The 21236-nt window shown below is 31.8% G+C and overlaps 1 protein-coding gene across 1 annotated transcript; it reads right to left on the reverse strand.

The window, feature by feature from the left end:
* On the reverse strand, window positions 11538–12371 carry LOC109329076 (transcription factor bHLH149-like). The gene has a single exon (XM_019562740.1). The coding sequence runs from the start codon at window positions 12210–12212 to the stop codon at window positions 11640–11642; it is 573 nt and encodes a 190-aa protein (XP_019418285.1). The 5' UTR covers window positions 12213–12371; the 3' UTR covers window positions 11538–11639.

Genomic DNA, 21236 nt, shown 5'->3' on the forward strand with positions numbered 1-21236 from the left:
TTTTTATTATATTATTTATATTTTAAAATTAAAATACCTTCATGTTGAAGTAATGTATCCATCTACTTCTATTGCTTACAAGAACAACTGCATGTTTATTGAACAGATGTCATATGATGGGAAAAAAACAACATTATTGTTGTTTTAATTATTTAATTGAAATATCATAATAAAATGGTTCTCCATCACGTTCTATATATGATTCATTTATTAATATGGTTGAAAACTAATGGCATGATAAAGTGGGAATCGTTGAGTTGTAGACAGATTGTAGTGATAATACTTTATGGGTAACGTAGTTGGGTAGGTCACCGGTAGTATTTATTAGGGTCTACATTTGGATAAGTACCATATATGGAAGTAGGTCATCTATTTCAAAGAGTGTAATACTGATGTACTGACAGTGTAAAGAATTATGCATAATCAGTGTATTATCCACATTTCATTTGGATTACTTTTTGTGAAAAGTTAAACATAATTGAAAATGAATGTAAATAATCGAGTGACAGTGTAAAAAACTCTTACACTGTCGGTATATACATCTTTTTCTCTATTTCAAATGGTGTATCATGAGTTAATTGGATAGAAAATGATATAATGATGTGATAATTTTACACTTAAACGATAAAAATGATATATCATTATATTTTAAAGATAAAAATGTCAAATCGTATTATCATTTTTTTGCTTTAGGTGTACTTGTCTCTCCATTAAGGGAGAAGATCCTAACTCGTCATAAGGTGATATTTTATTGATTAATGATTAGTTTACAAGTGACATGTATTGCTCTTTTGTAAGTATGAAAATTAGTTGAAGGATATAACATTACTTTAATTATATTAATTATTAATATTTTTTGTTTTTAAAAATTAATTTCTTTCATGTAGCAATATCTGATTGGTCTGGTATGAAATAAAATATCAATTGGAATAAGTGATCTATATCCTCGAATTCCACTTTACTTAGAGCAACCACAATAGTTGTTCTTAACATTGTTCTTAACGGGGTAAGAACATTCTTACTTTGTCCTCCACTATGTCGTTCTTATTTTCTTACTTTTGTTCTTAAATAAGAACAATTCTTAGTTGTTCTTAATCAAAAAGGTAGATGTTGTTAGATTCAAATAAGAATAAGAATAATGTTTGCATTGTGAGAAAAATTAGATATTATTCTTATTTCATGAACAATTGGAATAAATTATAAAATAATATATGAGACTCAAATAAGAGAAATTAGATATTATTCTTATTTCATGAACAATTGGAATAAATTATAAAATAATATATGAGACTCAAATAAGAATGAATATGTTATTTGCATTGTAGATGATATTAACTTCCCACCCCCACACGTATTTTAAGCTCAAATCTCATCCCATATATCTTACATCTTTTAATGTACTTAACTTTTTGGTTCATTTATTATGGTAGATAAAAGCCAAATTAAGTTTTGGTTGATTTATATGTCGGTGCTGCCTCATGATATGGGTGGAAATCAGTGTAGTTGAGTCGAATTTGTTTTAACTTAGCTTCAACTCGTTAGAGATTGGTATCAGTTCAGTTTTGAGTCAATTTTAATGTCAAACTATTTTTTCAATTCAAGTTCGACTCGATTAATATACATGAACGAACTGACAAGCTCAAATTTAAAGGTTGTGTTGGTGAATTATAGATATATATAAGTAGAGAAAGCTTGTGAGTTTTAATAATAAATGTAGCTACTACTTAAAGTTTATGTAGTAGAGATTGTCTCTATGTATATGTATGCATAGAAAGTGACTCAAGTGTGAAAAATTATTAATGTGAGTTATGAGAGCAATGAATATGTATTATTGAGTCTTATATGAATTGTCAAGATTAAAATATAAGTGCTTATGTGATCATGTAATTATTAACTAACTTTTAATCTTAATCATTTATGTACATTTGTATGACACTAATTTATTGTTTTGTTGTTCTCATAAATTTATGAGAATTGTTTCACTTGTGTCACTTAATTTTTAGAACAATTGTTTTCACTTGAGTTACTTTTGTGTATATATGTATATAGTTGAGTCAACTCTTCAACCAAACGAGCTGAACTGTATTTATCTCAAGTTTAACGAGTTCAAATTTTGTGTATAAGTTCTATTCATTTGGTTCATGAATAAAGTTTATTGAATTCAATAAAAGTGAGTGTTTTTTAGCATACAACCCAAAAGTAGTCATTTTAGAGAGGTAAACCGAAGTAATTTTTTATATTTTTCACAAAACATTTTGCATACTCAAAAGTAAAAATGAATCCTGAAGTTTAAGTAATTAATTACAAATTACTTCCGACCTTAATTATTGATCATTTATTCATTTTTATATTTTTTGTGATTATAGTTTATTTACTTTTTACTTTGTTAGAGATTGACTCGGAAAGAAACTCAAAGGTTTGAGAAAATTTTGTCAATGGTGGGCGGGAGACTCTCATCCAAGGTTTTTAATAGCGATTATGTTATACATAAAGTGATATACACTTTTTAGGACGGAAGATGTCCTCCCAAAATTAGCAATGCTAGATGGAAGTTGTGATGGAAGGATTGGCGATGGATTAACGTTGTGACGGTAACTCGACCTAAGGATGGAGGGACTGATGATGTGATACCTTCAATGATGTAGTGACCTTCAATGGTGCCCTGTGTAAACTGAATCAAGTCAATTGAGAATTTGAGATGACAGTTTGAGGAACATTGAGAAATGATGATGATGATGATAATGATGATCTATTATAGGTGTAACATCATTTTATTGACATTGTTTTCTATTGTAACGCCATTCGTTATGTCGAGTTTTGTGATTTCTTTTCATATAGATATTTTTTCTCATACAAACATATCACAAGCTAGTAAGGGTTCTTATCTAAGCTTTTTCTTCGTCAATTTACATTCAACAAAATGGATCATTAATGAAGGCACCTATTAGATATGGAAGGACTCATTAAGCCTCTCTACTCTAGCACATAGGAATATGATTTACAGAAGGATTTAATAGGTATACACTAACATTATAACTATTTTGTACACTGTTAGAAATTATATATCACTGATTTATTTATCATTACTGACTCTCAAACAAAAGTAATACAAGTCAATGATAAATAATATGATGACAATATAAAAACTTTACATTGCCAGTACATATATTTTAACCTCATTAATAAAGACACCTATTACATATGGAAGGATAATGAAAATATGGAAGGACTCATTACACCTCTCTACTCTAGCACATAGGTATATGGTATGCAGAATAGGTATGTATTTTATTTTGGTATAAATTAATCCATTCATCATTTTTACATTTATTTTATGGAATATCTTTTATGAAAACCCAATACATTGTATACGACACAATAAATTCGATAGGTGATATGTCGAGTAAAAAAGAGAATATGTAACCATACTCTAGCAACCAAGTTGCAACTGTGGAACGAAACAGTAATTGTTATATTACACAATTTGGACCAAAAATATCATTTTTGGCCCTTTGCACTTTGGTTTTTCCTTTATTACCAGAGCCCACCATTATATTGTTGGAGCAAAATAGAAAACAAAATGATTTGAAGAATGAAGGATTTGAATATGAAGTAGAAGGATAAAAGAGTGAAGAGAGAAGAGATAATGTCAATGAATATGTCTCTATTGATTTATACATCCAATGGATTACAAGATGATGCGCTTATACTACACAAAGCATAAGCTTCAACTGAATCAATTAAAGAAAACAGTTTCAACAACTAGTTTCTAAAGATAGAAACTAACCTAACCAATGTAACTGATTTTCAAACTTATTTCTAGAAATGGAATTACTTCTTAATACTTCCCCTTAATTCATATTCTCTAGTACATAGTTGTTCATTAGACAATTCTATAACACCAATCATGCTCCTTAGTTTCTTAAACTGTTGCCTATTAAAGCTTTGGTCATCAGGTCAGCAAGCTGCATCTCAGTATAACAATGTTTCAACTTGATTCTTCCCTTGTTCACTTGATCTCTTAAGAAGTGGAACTTAGTTTCGATGTGTTTGCTTCGTCCATGAGACACGAGATTTTTGGCTAAGTTAATTCTAGACTTGTTATCAACTTGCAACTCAATAAATTCATTTGTTTTCAATGCCAATTCTGCAATTAAGGACTAGATCCACAAGGCTTGACATGCTGCATTATACGCATAGACATATTCTGCTTCACAGGTGGATAGAGCAACCACTGTCTGCTTTTTGGAGTTCCAAGAGACTGGAGCACCACAGAATTGGAACACAAAGCTTGATGTGGATTTTCTTTCTACCAAATCTCCACCCCAGTCTTCAATAGAGTAGGCTGCAATGTGAGTTTTGCCTTCTTCCTTCTGATGTGGGAGTAGGATTCCATGGTTTATAGTGCCCTTAAGGTACCTTAGAATCCTCTTTGCTGTTGTAAGATGAGACACCTTTGGATTAGCTAGGAATCTGATGACAAGGTCTATTCTATAGGATATTTCTGGTCTGCTATTGCAAATGAATCTCAAACACCCAACCAACTATCTGTATGTGGTGTTGTCCACTGATTCCTCAAGCTCACAATTATCTAACTTGAGATTTCCTTCCATTGGAGTGGTTGTTTCATTACATTGGTCCATATTGAACCTTTGTAGAACTTCTTCTATGTACTTCTTTTGATCTAAGATCAGGCCATCTTTGTTCTCAACAAATTCGATGTCAAGGAAGTATGATAACTTGCCCAAGTTAGTCATCTCAAATTCAAGCTTGCGACTTCTCTTTATCTTTTCCATTTCTTCTATACAGTTTTATGTGATCAAGAGATCACCCACATAAAGGCATATAATCACAATTCCCAATTCAACAGTTGTTTTTGTGAACCCCTCTTGCAAGAGAAATGTGTCTATTCTTTTGTTCTAGGCTCTAGGAGCATGTTTCAAACCATACAAAGCTTTGTTCAATTTGAGTACTTTGTCTTTATTACCTGAGATTAGGAAGCCAGGGGGTTGTTGTATATATACCTCTTCATCCAATGGACCATTGAGGAAGGCAGACTTCACATCTAGTTGCCAAATCTTCCACATTTTCCAGCTGGCTAGACTTGCTATGATTCTCACAGTCTCAAGTCTTGCCACAGGTGCAAAGACTTCTGAGTAGTCTTCACCTTCTTTTTGCATAAACCTATTTGCTACTTACCTTGCTTTGTGCTTGGCTATGCTTCCATCAGGTTTGAGCATTGTTTTGTATACCATTTGACTGCTATAGAGTTCTTTCCACTTGGTAGTGTGGCTAATTCCCAAGTGTCATTACTTTCAATGGTCATTAGCTCTTCCTTCATTGCATCTGTCCAGACTTTGTCCTCTATAGCTTCTTCAAATTTCACTGGTTCAGTGGCTACCATCAATGCTAAGTGCACAAGTTCCCCATCTTCAATGATTTCATTATCAGGGAACACATGATAGTCTCTGAGTCTTGAGGGCATGCCTCTAGTTCTTTCCGATCTTCCATGTTGGGTGACTTGTTCAGTTGCTTGTTCAGTGACTTGCTCAATATTTTCTGCTGGAATTGGTGATATTTCTACCTGATGCTCAACTGATTCCATTGGGATATTCACTTTGATGGTTGTTGTGTCCTTAGTGTCCATATCGCCATTCCAATGATTCAATTCACTAAACTGAACATCTCTGTTGTAAGTCATTTTCTTTGTCCTCGGATTGTACACTCTATAGGATCCTGTAGGATGATATCCAAGGAATATCATTGCCTCACTCTTGTAATCAATTTCCCTTCTCTTCTGATCAGGAATATGTGTGTATCAAAGAGAACCAAAGATTCTAAGGTGTTGGACAGAAGGCTTTCTTCTTGACCATGCTTCTTCAGGTACCATTGAGGCATTCTGAGTTGGACACAAGTTTAGTACATAGGTGGCTATTTCTAATACTTCACCCCAGAAACTTGATGATAATCCAGTGTCTTTCATCATACTCCTAACCATATTCATTATGGTTCTGTTCCTTCTCTCAGCCACACCATTGTGTTGAGGTGTGTAAGGTGCTGCAATTTCATGAGTTATCCCTTCTTCTGTGTAGAACTCTTCTAGTTCTCTGGAAGTGAATTCTCCACCTCCATCAGTCCTTAATATTTTGATGAGTTTGCCTGATTGCCTTTCTAATAAGACTTTGAATGCTTTGAATGTCATAAACACATCATTCTTGGCCTTCAGGGGATAAGTCCACAGTTTCTTGCCCAGTTCATCAACAAATGACACAAAGTATTTGTTTCCTCCTATAGATGAGACTTCAAAGGGCCCACATACATCAGAGTATATGATGTTGAGTAGGTCTTTAGCTCTGCTTGGTGCATTAATTCCAAATGCAGATCTGTGGTGTTTACTCATGATACATTTTTCATATATAGCATTAGGATTCTTAATATGTGGTAAACCTTTAACTAGGTTCTTGTTATGCAACAAATTCAGGCCCCTAAAGTTAAGGTGACCATACCTCATATGCCAAAGCCATGATTATTTTGATTGAGATCTAGTCAGCAGGCATTGTGATTTCCATGTGCGAATTGAAATCTGAAATGTTCTATTTGCTGATAGTGGTGCTATAAGAACCTTTTTGTTTCTTGCATCAGATAGTTCCAGGCTTCCTTGATGCAGGTTCATTCTGAACCCCTTTTCTAGTAGTTGACCAATACTTATCAAGTTGGTCTTCATGGTAGGAACATACAAGACATCCTTGATCAATGCCTTATTTCCATTTTTCATGGTGATTAGTATATCCCATGTGCCTTCAGCTTGTATCATCCTATTGTCCGCAAACCTCACCTAACTTTTCCTTGATTCATCAAAGTGTGTTAACCAGGTTTTGTGCCCCGTCATATGATTGGAGCACCCTGAATCTAGATACCATGTCTCTGCATCACCTGGTTCCTCTGGTCCATTTTTCATCATCTTCACCAATTGTGCCTTTGGCCATATTGACTTCATCATCATGTCTTTCAATCTCTTGAGCCTGTGTTGGAAACTGACATTCATTTGAGAAATGTCATAGTCTTCCACAATTGTAGCACTTGAGCCTTCTCTTGTCTATTCTTTTCTTGTTACCATAGGAACCTTTGTACCCTCCTCTCCTAGAAGATTCAAGTATAAAGGTCCCATTCTTTGAACTTCCATTGTTTCCTCTACCACGACCCTTTCCTTTATACTCTATTCCTCTACTTCATATTCAAATCCTTCATTCTTCAATCCATTATGTTTTCTGTTTTGCTCCAACAATTGTTTCTTAATATATATTAGGCCTTCTTGTTGTACAACATCTTAGCAAAAAAAAAAATCCTCTTGTTTTCAAATTCGATGTGTTAAACACAAGTTTTTATGATAAAAACTTTGTACAAGACATTTTGATATTTTAGGTTTATAATAACTCTTTTATAAGCTAAGCTTGTTTTGACAACCATTTTAGTTTATAAAAACTTACAAACTATGAAAAAGAAGCAAAACTTTATCTCTTCCAAAATGTTTAGTTTTTTCTACTTTATAATCTTAACAAATTATATTCACATATAAGTATAAACATAATGTATACTAAATCCATGATTTTTTTCCATAATCAAAACTTCATTCAAGATGAGTACAAGAGGTACCGTACCCATTACAAAGCTAATATGCTTACATAATAGAAGAAGAGGAAATACAAGTTGTTGAACTCATACACCAATTAGAAAAGCAAACATTCTCACCAACAATAATAGTAAACCAATGCTAGGTCCTTACCTTAATCAAATATAACAAAGAGAGTATATCATAAGATTTGTTATTAAATATTACCGAATTACGTAGAAGCCATATAAACCTTAGAGTTGCTAACCAAATTATAAGTCTTATCTATCGAGCGCCATTTCCTTTGAATAGCATACCAAACTGGGAGTAAAAATCATGTAAGGATTCAACCTCAATAAGATTAGCTTCTAACATTGGTAAATACTTGTCCAAGGTTTGATAGTGACAAGACAAGAGATAAATAATTGTAAGGATGATTTTTCCCGTATAAGACAAAGATTACAATATTAATTGTTATTCAATGACATACTCCTAGTCATAAGATTCTCTTTTGTTGATAATCTATCCTATAGTAATTTACATGCAAATGTCACAACCTTTATGGGAGCTTTAGTCTTCCAAATATCTTTGAAAACAAAGGGAATTTCATCCTCGTTATTATTGAACAAGTTTGAGAAAAGCACCTATAAATTGGGTTAACTAAAAAGTCGGCGCCACAAGGAGTCCACCTCCAAGGGTCATGCATTGTACGATCAAGATGAACATCATGCAAAATCTCGAAAGAGAGACAGGGGGCCCAATTTTCTGAGCCCCTGTCTGTTCCAGGAAAAAATAATGTGGATGCAAATGCAAGAACCCAAAAAGCATTCTCATTCTTTAAATTGCACGTGAAACTAATCTTCTATGGTATACTCAGATATTAATAAATGAGCCAAGGAATGAGGCCATGTTCTTCCTATTATGCTATAGACGCGTTTAGACTCTCTAAAGTTTAGAGTAGTGAGTTGAAAAATATATTGTAATTATGTAGAAATTTACACAGAATCATGATTGATGAAAATATACAAATTACCATATAAGATACAAATGAGACTCTCTACAATAAGCAATTTTGGGAGAATAATGTTATATACTTATATGATAAATTGTAGAATATAATATCCTTATCCCTAGTTTGGGTCATTCATTTTCAAGACTCTTGCTTAAAATTCTAGTAAATCTTGTCATATTTAGAGTGACTGTCATATTTTTTATATTCCAAATATTTAATTTAATTTTTTAACATAATATTGATTATATAAGATTATTAGTATTGAGAACTAGTCTCAAAGAGTCATAAATTAAATCTTAGTGACAAAATCTTAAAAATCTTAAAATGTAAGATATTCTTAAAGTGAATTGGTATTTTTGGTGAGCTTTTCCCCATAACATATTGAATATATAGAGTTCATTAGGGTAAATTAAAATTCATACGTATTATCACTTTACTTAAAAGTTAAAAATAATTAATACATAAATAATGAATAATGTAGTGAGAATATAAAAAAAAATGCTTAAATATATATATTATTTTCTCTACTGTAAATAAGAGTGGCGTGAGTCACTGATGTGAGGTTAACCACCAAATTAAATCAGAAGCCTATTACATTGTTTGTGATAAGTTAATTACCAATTTTGATTATTGCATGTGAAGTATAATATGAAGTTAACTTGGATAAAAAAAATTGGCCAGTGAGTTTCTCCATATGGAATGTAAATGGTTAATGATATATATAAGTATCTCCAATAATTGTTCATACTAGTAATGGTTAAGATGTTTCTTTTCTTGCTATTTTTTATTAATATTTTTTTGGTTGGCAAAAGTAATTATATTATTAAAACGCAGTGAAAAATGTTAAGCTAGTACAAGGTTGAGAAGGTATGGAAAAAAAATAACAAAAACAATTATAAAAAACAAGTTAAGGGATTTACAACGTAAATAAAGTAGATTATTATATTCCTTTCCCTTTTCTAATTTTCATGTTTAGTCTTGTAACATAGATGAGACATTTTAAGGAAAAAGTAGTCGTCCAAGTTCAGTGCAATCCGCCAAAGTGGACCGAAAATAGAGGAGGAATTTTTTGTTGTGGTATGCAATATAAGTATATATGGCACCGACCCTAATAGGTTACATAACCCTACATTTTTATGGGTTTCAAATATATTTGAAGTTGATTTTTATGACCAATCATAAGTCTATGATACATGAAGTGGTACAAACTGTGGAACAACAAATATGTATCATTTTTTATGCAAAAAACCTATGTGATTCAACTCGACTCTCAAAGGGTGAAAATGTCATTAAAGTGAATGAGGAAGTGCAGGACAAACCTAACTTTTTTTGCCTATACTAATTTCACGGGCTTGACTCAAAATTATAATATTTCAAGATTCTTTTGGTTTTTAATCCCTTTAGGTATCAAATTAGCATACACGGAAATTTGGGGTTACCAAAACAGATCTTTGTTCTTTTTTAATATTTTATACTTTTTTTTTTCAAAAATATATTTTTAAGGTTTCTTATCAAACAAAGAAAATGTAATGACATTTTCTAAACCTCATATTTTTTAAATCCTTCATTTTATGACTTAACTTTGCTATTGATGAATATAGCAAGTTAACAACTACTTGAATCGACAATGATTTTCACATTTCATTTTCCCTTCACTAATACTACAGATACCTAATACACATCCTTTCTCTTCTTTTTCCCCCAAAAAATAATATAGCTTATAAAGTTAAATAAATTCATCACCACCTAGATATTTCAAACATGAAGTAGAAGAATCAAATTTGGTTTGAGACACAAATAAGTCAGCAATATATTTACTAATAAAAATAATTTACTTTGGTTAGATAAACTTAATAATATAATATATTTACTAATAAACATATTTTACTTTTATTTTTTATTTACAGCATAAGTTATTTTATAACTAAATATTATTCCAAAAACCACTTTTTTCCTCATAAATTTGACACATCATAAAATTTATTATACTAGGAGAGTAGGAGTTAATCCAAAAAATTGTCAATCTAATGCTTTAGACAATGGTACAAGAATGGTATTTAAATAAAATGCCCCTATGACTTTTGAGATTAAACTCCAACTACCACAACAACAACTATGGTGGTTCAAGTATCAAATAAAATGGACAAGTTTATCATATCTTAATCTAATTAGGTTGTTATTTGCTTTGATTTCTTTACAGATCTTTATTAAATCTTGTAATACTTTTGTTTCAATTGTATATATCTGATTCACCTTATTAATATTTATTTTTGCTAATAAAAAAGTATCACATAAAATCAAAAAATAATAATTAGCAACACAATTATTTTATTTAATGGAGCAAAACCTTGTTTTTTAGACTTTATAAATGTAATTAATATTTTTATTTTAAAAATGTAATTAACCTTGGTATACACATTTTTTAATTATTTTGTTCTTAATGTTGTTCACACAAAAAAATATTTTGGAACTATTAAGTGATGTAATATCTTTTAATATTTAGGATCAAAATCATCCTAAAGATACATATTTATTTTTACTATACAAAAAATGTATATTAATCAAAGGTGCTATACAACCTCATGAATTTACCATAGAATAAAAAACCCTAATCGTCTTTCATATTTTCTTTACTAGAAATAATATAAAATTAATTATCATAATTATCTACAATATATCATATTTTGTTTAACTTAATTTTATTAATCATAATTTTTGCTTAAAATATCACACTTATCATTCTTATAAGAGTAATCAATATAATTATATGTATGGATACAAAAAAAAAAGAAAGATAATTTATATAAATACAAAAAAAAAAATAATTTATATAATTCCACTAAAATCCGGAAAGTATCACTATAATTCAATATTTTTTGCATGCACTTATCCTATGTAGAGCACCATTGAAATGATAGAAGTAGAATACATGAATGTATGGAATAGAGAGATATATTAATATTGTAAAAAAATAACACAAACACCTGGTTCTATATTATTGACCAAGCCCGATATATTTCACGGTGTATTTTCCGGCGGCGCACCACCGGCGAGTACCTCAGCTAGCGCCGTCATGGCTCGCACTTGCATTTCCAACGCCGATATATAATCCATTGCTTCTTCTAGAAGATTCGGAAACGAAACTTCCCGGCAACCTGGAACTAACCGGCTGAGAACACGCACTTTCTTCTGACTTACCGGTAACCTTCTCCGAATCTCCGGTTTTCTCTTCACCAATCCCTTCGTCAGTTTTTTCACCTTATTGTAATTCATATTCCATCTTCTGAGTCGACTCGTCAGAATCGCTCGGCTCCAACGAGTTCTTCCCTTCGCCATCGCTGCCAGAAATTGATCGCCGGTAACGCGAACTTCACGGCCGGAAATTGGTTTGGCAGCCGCTGATGGTGGAATCCGGCGAAGAACGTGGCGGAGATGATAGGTGAGCTTGGAGGTGTAGATTCTCTGTACTGTTTCGGATCTCCATGGAATGTGAGTTATGGAATCGTGGTCTTCGATTTTGCGACGCCTTTTGTGATTGGATTCATGCAACGTATCTGAATTCGTTGATTCGAAGTTTGGTTGCAAAGACATCGATCTATATTATAGGGAATGATTGAATTGTTGTGAATACAGAGAGAAGTATTGGAAATTGGAATGAAGATTCAATGAAGATGAATGTTGAGAGAGAGTGAAGATTTTAAAAGGAGAAAGAGAAGTAAATGGAATTAACCACAGACCACGAATCATTAGGGTATTCATTGCCTATTTATATATTGCCTCTGTCTCCTATAGTTTAGTGACGGAATAAATTATAAAAATGTAAAGTAATATTTTTATATTATTTAGTGTTATTTTATTCGGTAGAGATATAGAGATAAAACCCTTTCGAGACATAGGATACCTGTTTGATCTAAGGTTATATTGAATGTTAGGATTAAACCAAAATTTCGATTTCTATAAAATACACTTATTATTATGAGGGGCAACCACGTATCTTAAAAGAAAATTAGTTCATTATTATAAGTTGAGAGAATATTATTGGTTATACCAAAATATAAAATATATTGCCTATCCATCTATAGTTTTAGTTTTATTGCAAGTTTTATGTGCGGTAAAGATCATATCAAATACTGGAACATAGGAGATACATGTACATAAAAATCAATTTGACAAAACAAAATGAAATATCACTACTCGACTCTAGTTGCTATCATGATCTAACCATGTTTCCTTTCGTCATATGATTCATTTCCATAACATTATATGTGTCAAGTAATTTTGTCTCTAACATTATTCAAATTATACAATTATTTGTGAACAATACATCAGATACTAATGTGAGTAACTTTTCATTAGTCCAAAGATGATTGTCTAATTTCCATAATATCAAGAAAAAAAGTGATAAACACATATTAAATTGAGGATAAAAATTTAATTTACTAATTTTTTTACATGAATAACGTTATGCTACAACTTTTTAACAACATTTAACCTTATAGGAAGAGTAAACTTGTAAGGAAGAGCAAATTTATGTTTTTTTATTATATGAAAAATGTTATATTAAAAAATTACATGTGTGACTATTGGAGGTTTGAGGTGGCATAATAACAAAGATGAGAGTCAATATTATTATATTGTACTATGATAGTAGAAGTCTTTATAGATGAGAGTATTGAAATATCCAAATATTACACAAGAATGTGTTGATTGTGCTTACTAGCCTCTTCTTAGTTTTAAAAAAATTGGTAGGATTAAAATGATTTAATCACCAATTTAAAAATTTAGACATATGACTAGTCTATTTCATTTAGAAACATTTTTAGACAATTACCTCATCTTAGTAAAACTTAGATAGAAAATATGTTTAAACAAAATAATTGATATCAAAATGTAAAACTCACTAAGTTAAAAGCATATATAAAAGCTTAAATGAAAGAGTTAAGGGTTAGAAGATATCAAATAAATATTATGCTGATTCACAATGTTGTGGCATACATCCATTTTCTTGTCAACAACAAGATTTCACTATAATCGATCACAAATTATAATAATTAGTATTTTTTGTACATCTAGTCTGTTCTGGCTTAACAATACTAGTATTTTTTCTAAACATAGCCTCTTCATCCTCAAACACTAAACAATGTTATGAGATTTACAAATTACAAGTCTTTCAATTATACTCATAAGAAAAAGAGAACATTGTGTTTTTTTCGATCATTCTTCTCATTTCTGTTGTTATTTATTGCCCTTGTAACTCCATTCTTGATTGTTGAGACTATTTATAAATACATTAATTAATATAGTCGCTACTATACTTGTTGAGACTATGTTGGAAATTCTTATTTGAATTTAATATATGTGGAAACTCTTCATCTCTTCAACTTTATTTTCTCTTTCATCTTATTCAACGCCTTTCATGCTTCATAATCATTTTTAATTGAATATTTAATATTTCATGATTATTGACATATTGTAACAGGAGTGAGATAATATTTTTTGTGTGAAGTAGTCCCAAAAGTAAAGAGAGTGAGACTTTATTAGCACTTGCATCAATTTTTTTATTTAATAACAATAAAGTGCTTTTTACTTTCTACAAAAATAGGTGGACTAGTATTTATCAGTGAATAATTCCTTTTTTCTTTATCAATTCTTGATTTCAATGTGTCTTCAAAGTTGTTGAGGATGCTTCACTTATCTTTCTCAGTGAATAATGAAATTCTTGTTTTTTTTCAATTGTTTTATATCACATAATATTTCTGGATAGAAGGAGTTCGGTTCAATAGTCTTACAATTTTTGAAGTTCATACGACTCTTGAAAGCAAGAGGGTCAATTTTCATATGACATTGAAAAATGAAAATAGACTTTTGATATTGTCATAAGAACTTATTATTATTGATGAATAAACAATATTTCATCAAATTAAAATAGATTATACTTAGAACGTTAGCACACTTCAATATTGAACTCTCATATTCATATGATTGTTCATTTTAACAGGTGTCATTTTCATTGATCGAATACCGACCTTTAACCTTATATGATATCTAAGGATCTAATTTGCTCAACTACTAAACTAACTCCTTCTTGGTTTACAACTTCTTGTTTAAAAGTAGGGTAGACCTATCAGGGTGTGCGGCAAGTAGCATTAGCAATTAGTGTCGCCCTGCCCATGTCCACACAACATCCACCAAAATTAGGGCAGGTATGGGTATGTCCATTTTTAAATATTGCATGAAATATCATGTTTTGCCCGCCCTAAACATGGGCAGGATAGGCTTGCGGGCCGCCCTAATTAAAATAAAAAACTAAAAATGATATTGGAACCTTGCAAGATATTATATATTATCTCTTATATTTTATTTCACTGTTAAAACATTGTAATATTCATATTATCATACTTGAGATTACATGAATGCATAATATGACAATGAGATTCAAAACAAAAAATAACACCTTGTTTTTCATAAACCAGACATGCAGTTAATTAGTAAGACATTATATTTTGGAAATTTGATATATTATACTCGAGTGGTGAGAACATGAACTCCTTTTGTCATACCTGACTCATCAAATTTCTTATTGTAATATTCATTAATGCCCGTGGGTCGCCCTGCCCGCTCGTTTGCAATGTGTGTGGGCGAAAATGACATATTGGGCGGGCATTTTAGAGCGGATGGACACATTTTTCATACCCTGTCTACCCAAAACATGCGATGGGCGGGTTGGCAGGCAAGCCCTATGGGCATGACCCAAATTGTCAATGATAGCGGAAAGTATGCAGTACGTGGTCCACAATTAATAAGGGCACAATATTTTTGTACCTATCCAACTAAGGAATAAATTTGACCAAAAATTTGTTGTGTTGTAAATTATTATTATTCTATGCATAAGCTCGTTAAATACATTGTTAGTTGTACCATTTTATACTATCATATGGTTGATGTATAATTCAATTATTACGAGTCTAATATAGAATGAGAAAAGTATAAGACTATTTAATGCTTATTAAGAAGACAATCTCATTAAAATATATGGGACTCAAATCTCTAAATAACAATAACTGAAAGTGTATGTTCTTTCTATCTATTTGTATGGAAAAAAAATTTGTTCAAAATTTATTGTAATGTTTTTTACACAATTAAATTATTTGATATACAATGTATACACATTTTTATTTTGTGTCATTACAATTTGTTTTAAGTCCTTAATTTGTGTCCATACTTTAATATTAAGGTTTTACATAGTTAAATTAAGGGCCTCAATTTTTTCAGGTCATTGTTGTTCAGTCCAATAATATTATCTACGAATGTCGTTGTAGTCGAAATGTCTTAAAATTATTGTTATCGTAGCATGCAATAATTCTAGATGACACAAAATAATATTTATTGGTCGAGTCACGACCAGGTCGCTCTCTTTAAGACGTTTCGTGGCACTGCCCAAAATGTGCAAGAAGACTATCAACCACACCGCCCCCAGGATAAAACAACTCAGATCTCTGTTATCGAATTCTTACTGTACTGTAAGAAATAATCTCAAATACACCCACCACAATATGGCTACCAGTACCAATTCCCGAAATATCCACAATATGACTATTTGTGCCAATTCTCAAAATACCCACGATATGGCTAACTGTGTCAATTCTTTTCCTACAATACTGACTACTAGTGTCAGTTCTCAAAATACCCAAAATATGGCTATCCGTGCCAATTCTTTTCCCTCAATATTGACTACAAGTGTCAGTTCTCGAAATTCCCACAAGTTCGCTGTCTGTGTCAATCTTACTGTCACAGAAAGAAAGGGGGAGAAGTTTGCCGAAAATGTATCGGCGGAAAATATGAGGGGGAAAGAAAAGGTTGAATGAAAGCGCATTCAACTCGGGACAAGAAAATATGAAGATAGGAGACTTCTATTTATAACATGAGATTTTTTCCATGTTCTTGGTCTCTCCAATATGGGACATGGGAGTTGTTTTCTTTCAGAACTCTTCTATGTGGAACTTGGAAGTTTTTTAGATATCACACCCACAACCAAGTTCCAACAATCCCCCACTTGAAATTAAAAAATGATGTCCAAGAATATTTGTGGTCTCAATAAGATTGTACATAAACAAATTTGTCATGCGACTTGAACCTTTGCATATTGAGTAAGATCTAGATTTTACTAGAGTGACTCGTAGTCTTGAACTCTATCTCCAACATCAAACCACACACAACCTTTTCAAAGGTGTATTCTATAAAGCATGTGCGTTAAATGTCATGCACGTCTACCCCAAATATAGTGAACGCTCTAGAAATTTATGGCCCAAAATTTCATAGGAAGTGGCCCTCACTTCCATATTCACATAGGTGAGTCTATCAAGAGTACTCATGTAGCCTAGGTACTCTACTCCAATTGGAGTATAAATATCATCAAGAGTTTAACTTATCCTTACATATGCTACAGAAATCATGTTTCTCATAATTTTATAGCATGTTCATTCTCATATCACTTCACAACTTGTTATTACCCATTGAACCTATTTCTTGGGATCTCCAGTCAGTTAGGTCGTGTTACCGTCATGAGTGATCCTCGTTCTAAGGGCAATAGTTTCATACTCTTAGAAGTATTATGGACTTTCTCTCTAGCTAGTCCTTTCAAAAAAGGATCTGTTAAGTTATTCTCAATGCGTACATCCACTCTAACAAATCCTATAGAGATTAACGTTCTAATGGTGTTGTGCTTACGACAAGTTTGCCATTTCTTTACCGTTATAAAAGTGGTTCTCAATTTTTGCAATACCTGCGATACTACTACAATGGATCAATACAACTGGAATCAATTTTCCCATAAGGGAATCTCTGCAAGCAAACTTTTCAGCAAACTTTCTTCTTCACTAGTTGTTGCTAGTGCTATCATCTCAGCTACCATAGTGGATTAAGTCAAAATAGTATGTACCTTGTTAGACTATAGATAGTTCATATCATCATTTATGGCTTCTTGCCATAAATCAACATCTAAAGAAGTCAAAACTTCTTAGAAAGTTGATGGATTCTCCTCCAATATATAGACCATATAATCATATCTATAATCTCTAGTAGTTCTTGCTCTCTTACTTCTTCTAGGTTCTATTTCAAACCTTTAATTTTTAGCATTATCTCTAATCACAGGTATGTGACTAATTGATGTGCTCCCACTATTCCTCAATTTAAAAAGGAATTTATCTTCATTGAAGTCAATATCGTTAGATCAATGATCATTTTTGCGTTAAGGTCATAAAACTTTTATGCATTGCTGTTTACACCATACCTAACGAACACACATTCATAGGCTCTATGAGTTTAACTCTCTAGGGGCATATCATCAGAAATGACTTCATGAGCAATTCTCTGTATCTCATTGGATTGAGACTCTACCGATTTATTATTAGTCTTTTAATACTTGAGGTAGTGGCTAACATCATATATATATTTTTGGTCCCAACTTCCTCAGTATTATATTTCTTTCTTTCTCAAATGCATACTAAATTAATTTGGAAGACTTGTAGGGGTTGTAGTAATCAGAGATCATGAGACAACTCATTCAGAATGAAATTCATAAAAGTAATCATTTTCATTCCAGCTATATTAATAGCTAGTTTATCATTTTTTTTCCCAGCTTTCTCCAAAAACATTAGGACATTGATTTTTAAAACGTGTGCAACTTTTCTTATAGTGAAGAAATTTTTTGATCTTATATTGCTAACGTTTGAAATTTGTCCCATCAAACCGAAAGGGTTTGTTTAGGTCATAGTTGTTCGGTCTAGTAATATTATCTAGGAATGTCATTGCAGTAGAAATGTCTTAAAATTGTTGTTACTGTAGCTTGCAATAATTCTAAGTGGCACGAAATAATACTTATCGGTTGAGTCACGACCAGGTCGCTCTCTTTAAGATGTTACGTGGCACTGCCCAAAATGTGCAAGCATACTATCAACCACGCCGTCCCCAGGATAAGACAACCCAGATCTCTGTTATCGAATTCTTATTGTACTGTAAGAATCAATCTCGAATACATCCACCACAATATGGCTACCAGTGCAAATTCTCGAAATATCCACAATATGGCTACTTGTGCCAATTCTTGAAATACCCACAATATGGCTAACTATGTCAATTCTTTTCCTACAATATTGAGTATCAGTGTCAGTTCTTGAAATGCCCAAAATATGGCTACCTGTGCCAATTCTTTTCCCTCAATACTGACTACCAGTGTCAGTTCTCGAAATTTCCACAAATTGGTTACTTGTGCCAATCTTAGTGCCACGGAAAGAAATGAGGAGAAGTTTGCTGGAAATGCATCGGCGGAAAATATGAGGGAGAAAGAAAAAATTGAATGAAAACGCATTCAACTTGGGGCAAGAAAATATGAAGATAGGAGACTTCTATTTATAATATGAGATTTTTTCCATGTTTCTGGTCTCTCCAATATGGGACTTGGGAGTTGTTTTCTTTCAAAACTCTTCTATGTGGGACTTGGAAGTTTTTTAGATTTCACACCGACAACCAAGTTCCAACAATCCCCCACTTGAAATTAAAAAATGATGTCCAAGAATATTTGTGATCTCAATAAGATTGTGCATAAACAAAGGTGTCATGTGACTTGAACCTTTGCATAGTGAGTAAGATCATTTGTTTATCCTTTGTTTATGCACAATCTTACTCACTATGCAAAGGTTTAAGTCACATGACACCTTTGTTTATGCACAATCTTATTGAGACCACAAATATTCTTGGACATTATTTTTTAATTTCAAGTGAGGGATTGTTGGAACTTGGTTGTCGGTGTGAAATCTAAAAAACTTCCAAGTCCCACATAGAAGAGTTTTGAAAGAAAACAACTCCCAAGTCCCACATTTGAGAGACCAGGAATATGGAAAAAATATCATGTTATAAATAGAAGTAACATATCTTCATATTTTCTTGCCCCAAGTTGAATGCGCTTTCATTCAACTTTTTCTTTCTCCCTCATGTTTTCGATCGATGCATTTCAGGCAAACTTCTCCCCCTTTCTTTTCGTGGCACTAAGATTGGCACACGCAGCCAACTTGTGGGAATTTCGAGAACTGACACTGGTAGTCATTATTGAGGGGGAAAAATTGGCATAGGTAGCCATATTCTGAGCATTTCGAGAACTGACACTGGTAGTCAGTATTGTAGGAAAAGAATTAACACAATTAGCCATATTATAGGTATTTCGAGAATTGACACAAATAGCCCTATTGTGGATATTTTGAGAATTGACACTGATAGTCATATTGTGGTGGGCGTATTCGAGATCGATTCTTATAGTGCAACAAGAATTCGATAACATAGATCTGGGTTGTTTTATCTTGGAGACGGCGTAGTTGATAGTCTACTTGCACATTTTGGACAGTGCCAATGAACGTCTTAAAGAGAGCGACCTGATCGTGACTCAGCCAGTAAATATTATTTCGTGCCATTTAGAATTATTGCAAGTTACGATAACAACACTTTAATATTCAAGTTTTATATAGTTAAATTAGAGGTCTCAAATTTTTTTCTCATACCAAGACTATAAAATGTGAGGACCTCCACTATTTAAATGTATGCAAAAAATATAAAAAATAAATAGTATGCAGAATTGTCCGTAGATTTGTCATCCAAGATATAGTTGTTGACGGTTGAATGAGCAAGTATATTTAGCATTTTATTTCATCCAACGACTATCATTGTTATTTATCAAAAATCTTTTCATTTTTATTGTCACCACTCTTAATATTAATCTATTTATATATGATTTTGTTTGATATTAATATAATGAATTGAAATGGATAAATATGGGACATCGATAAGTCCATTTCTCTTATGTTTCCCATTTCAACGTTTAAGGATCTTTTTTCTTCTTCTTCATATTACTCCAATATGATACCAAAAGGAAGGTTTAGTTAGTAGGAAGAAAGAGGTTAATCTTAAAATTAGCCAACCATAATTAATATGATAAAAATTTAAAATTGAGATGGAGTCAGTGATTTCGAAAGGGGAGCATATCTATTGTCTTACAAAATGTGTCCTCGTGATTGGTTGAAAAAATATATTGAAGTTAAAAAATTAATAATTAACTATTTTTTTTAATCAATCACAACAAATAGTACATGCAGTGATACATTTTATGGGATAGCAAATGTTTACCCTTCTAAATCCACCTCCGATTAGGAGAATTTAGGTTTATTTGATAGGAGAAAGGTGGGGATGTGGGGTATTGAACAACTTGCCTCATTAAATATCACATTCTCATGTAGTCCTAAGTGCTAACCATTTTGTTATATTTTTCTTCGAAAAGTACGATAAATTAGGTGCATTAGAACAATCATATTACTAGTTTTTATATTATGATAGTTAGCTATTATTTAATTATAGTCATTATCTATTATCATCACTAATGTAATTGACCTAATACGCTTAACTTAACTTAAATAATAAAAAATGTACTTAAATAATCATTTTTAGTATAATTTTGTTTAAAAAAAACATTAAAATTCATTAGTCACGGGAAGGAGGCTCTAAACCACTAATATGCCTAATTAATTAATTGAAACCTAGATTGGATCGTATTTAAATTAGGTGTGGTAGATC

The sequence above is a fragment of the Lupinus angustifolius genome, chromosome LG16, assembly GCF_001865875.1.
Source record: "Lupinus angustifolius cultivar Tanjil chromosome LG16, LupAngTanjil_v1.0, whole genome shotgun sequence".
Taxonomy (NCBI): Eukaryota; Viridiplantae; Streptophyta; class Magnoliopsida; order Fabales; family Fabaceae; genus Lupinus; species Lupinus angustifolius.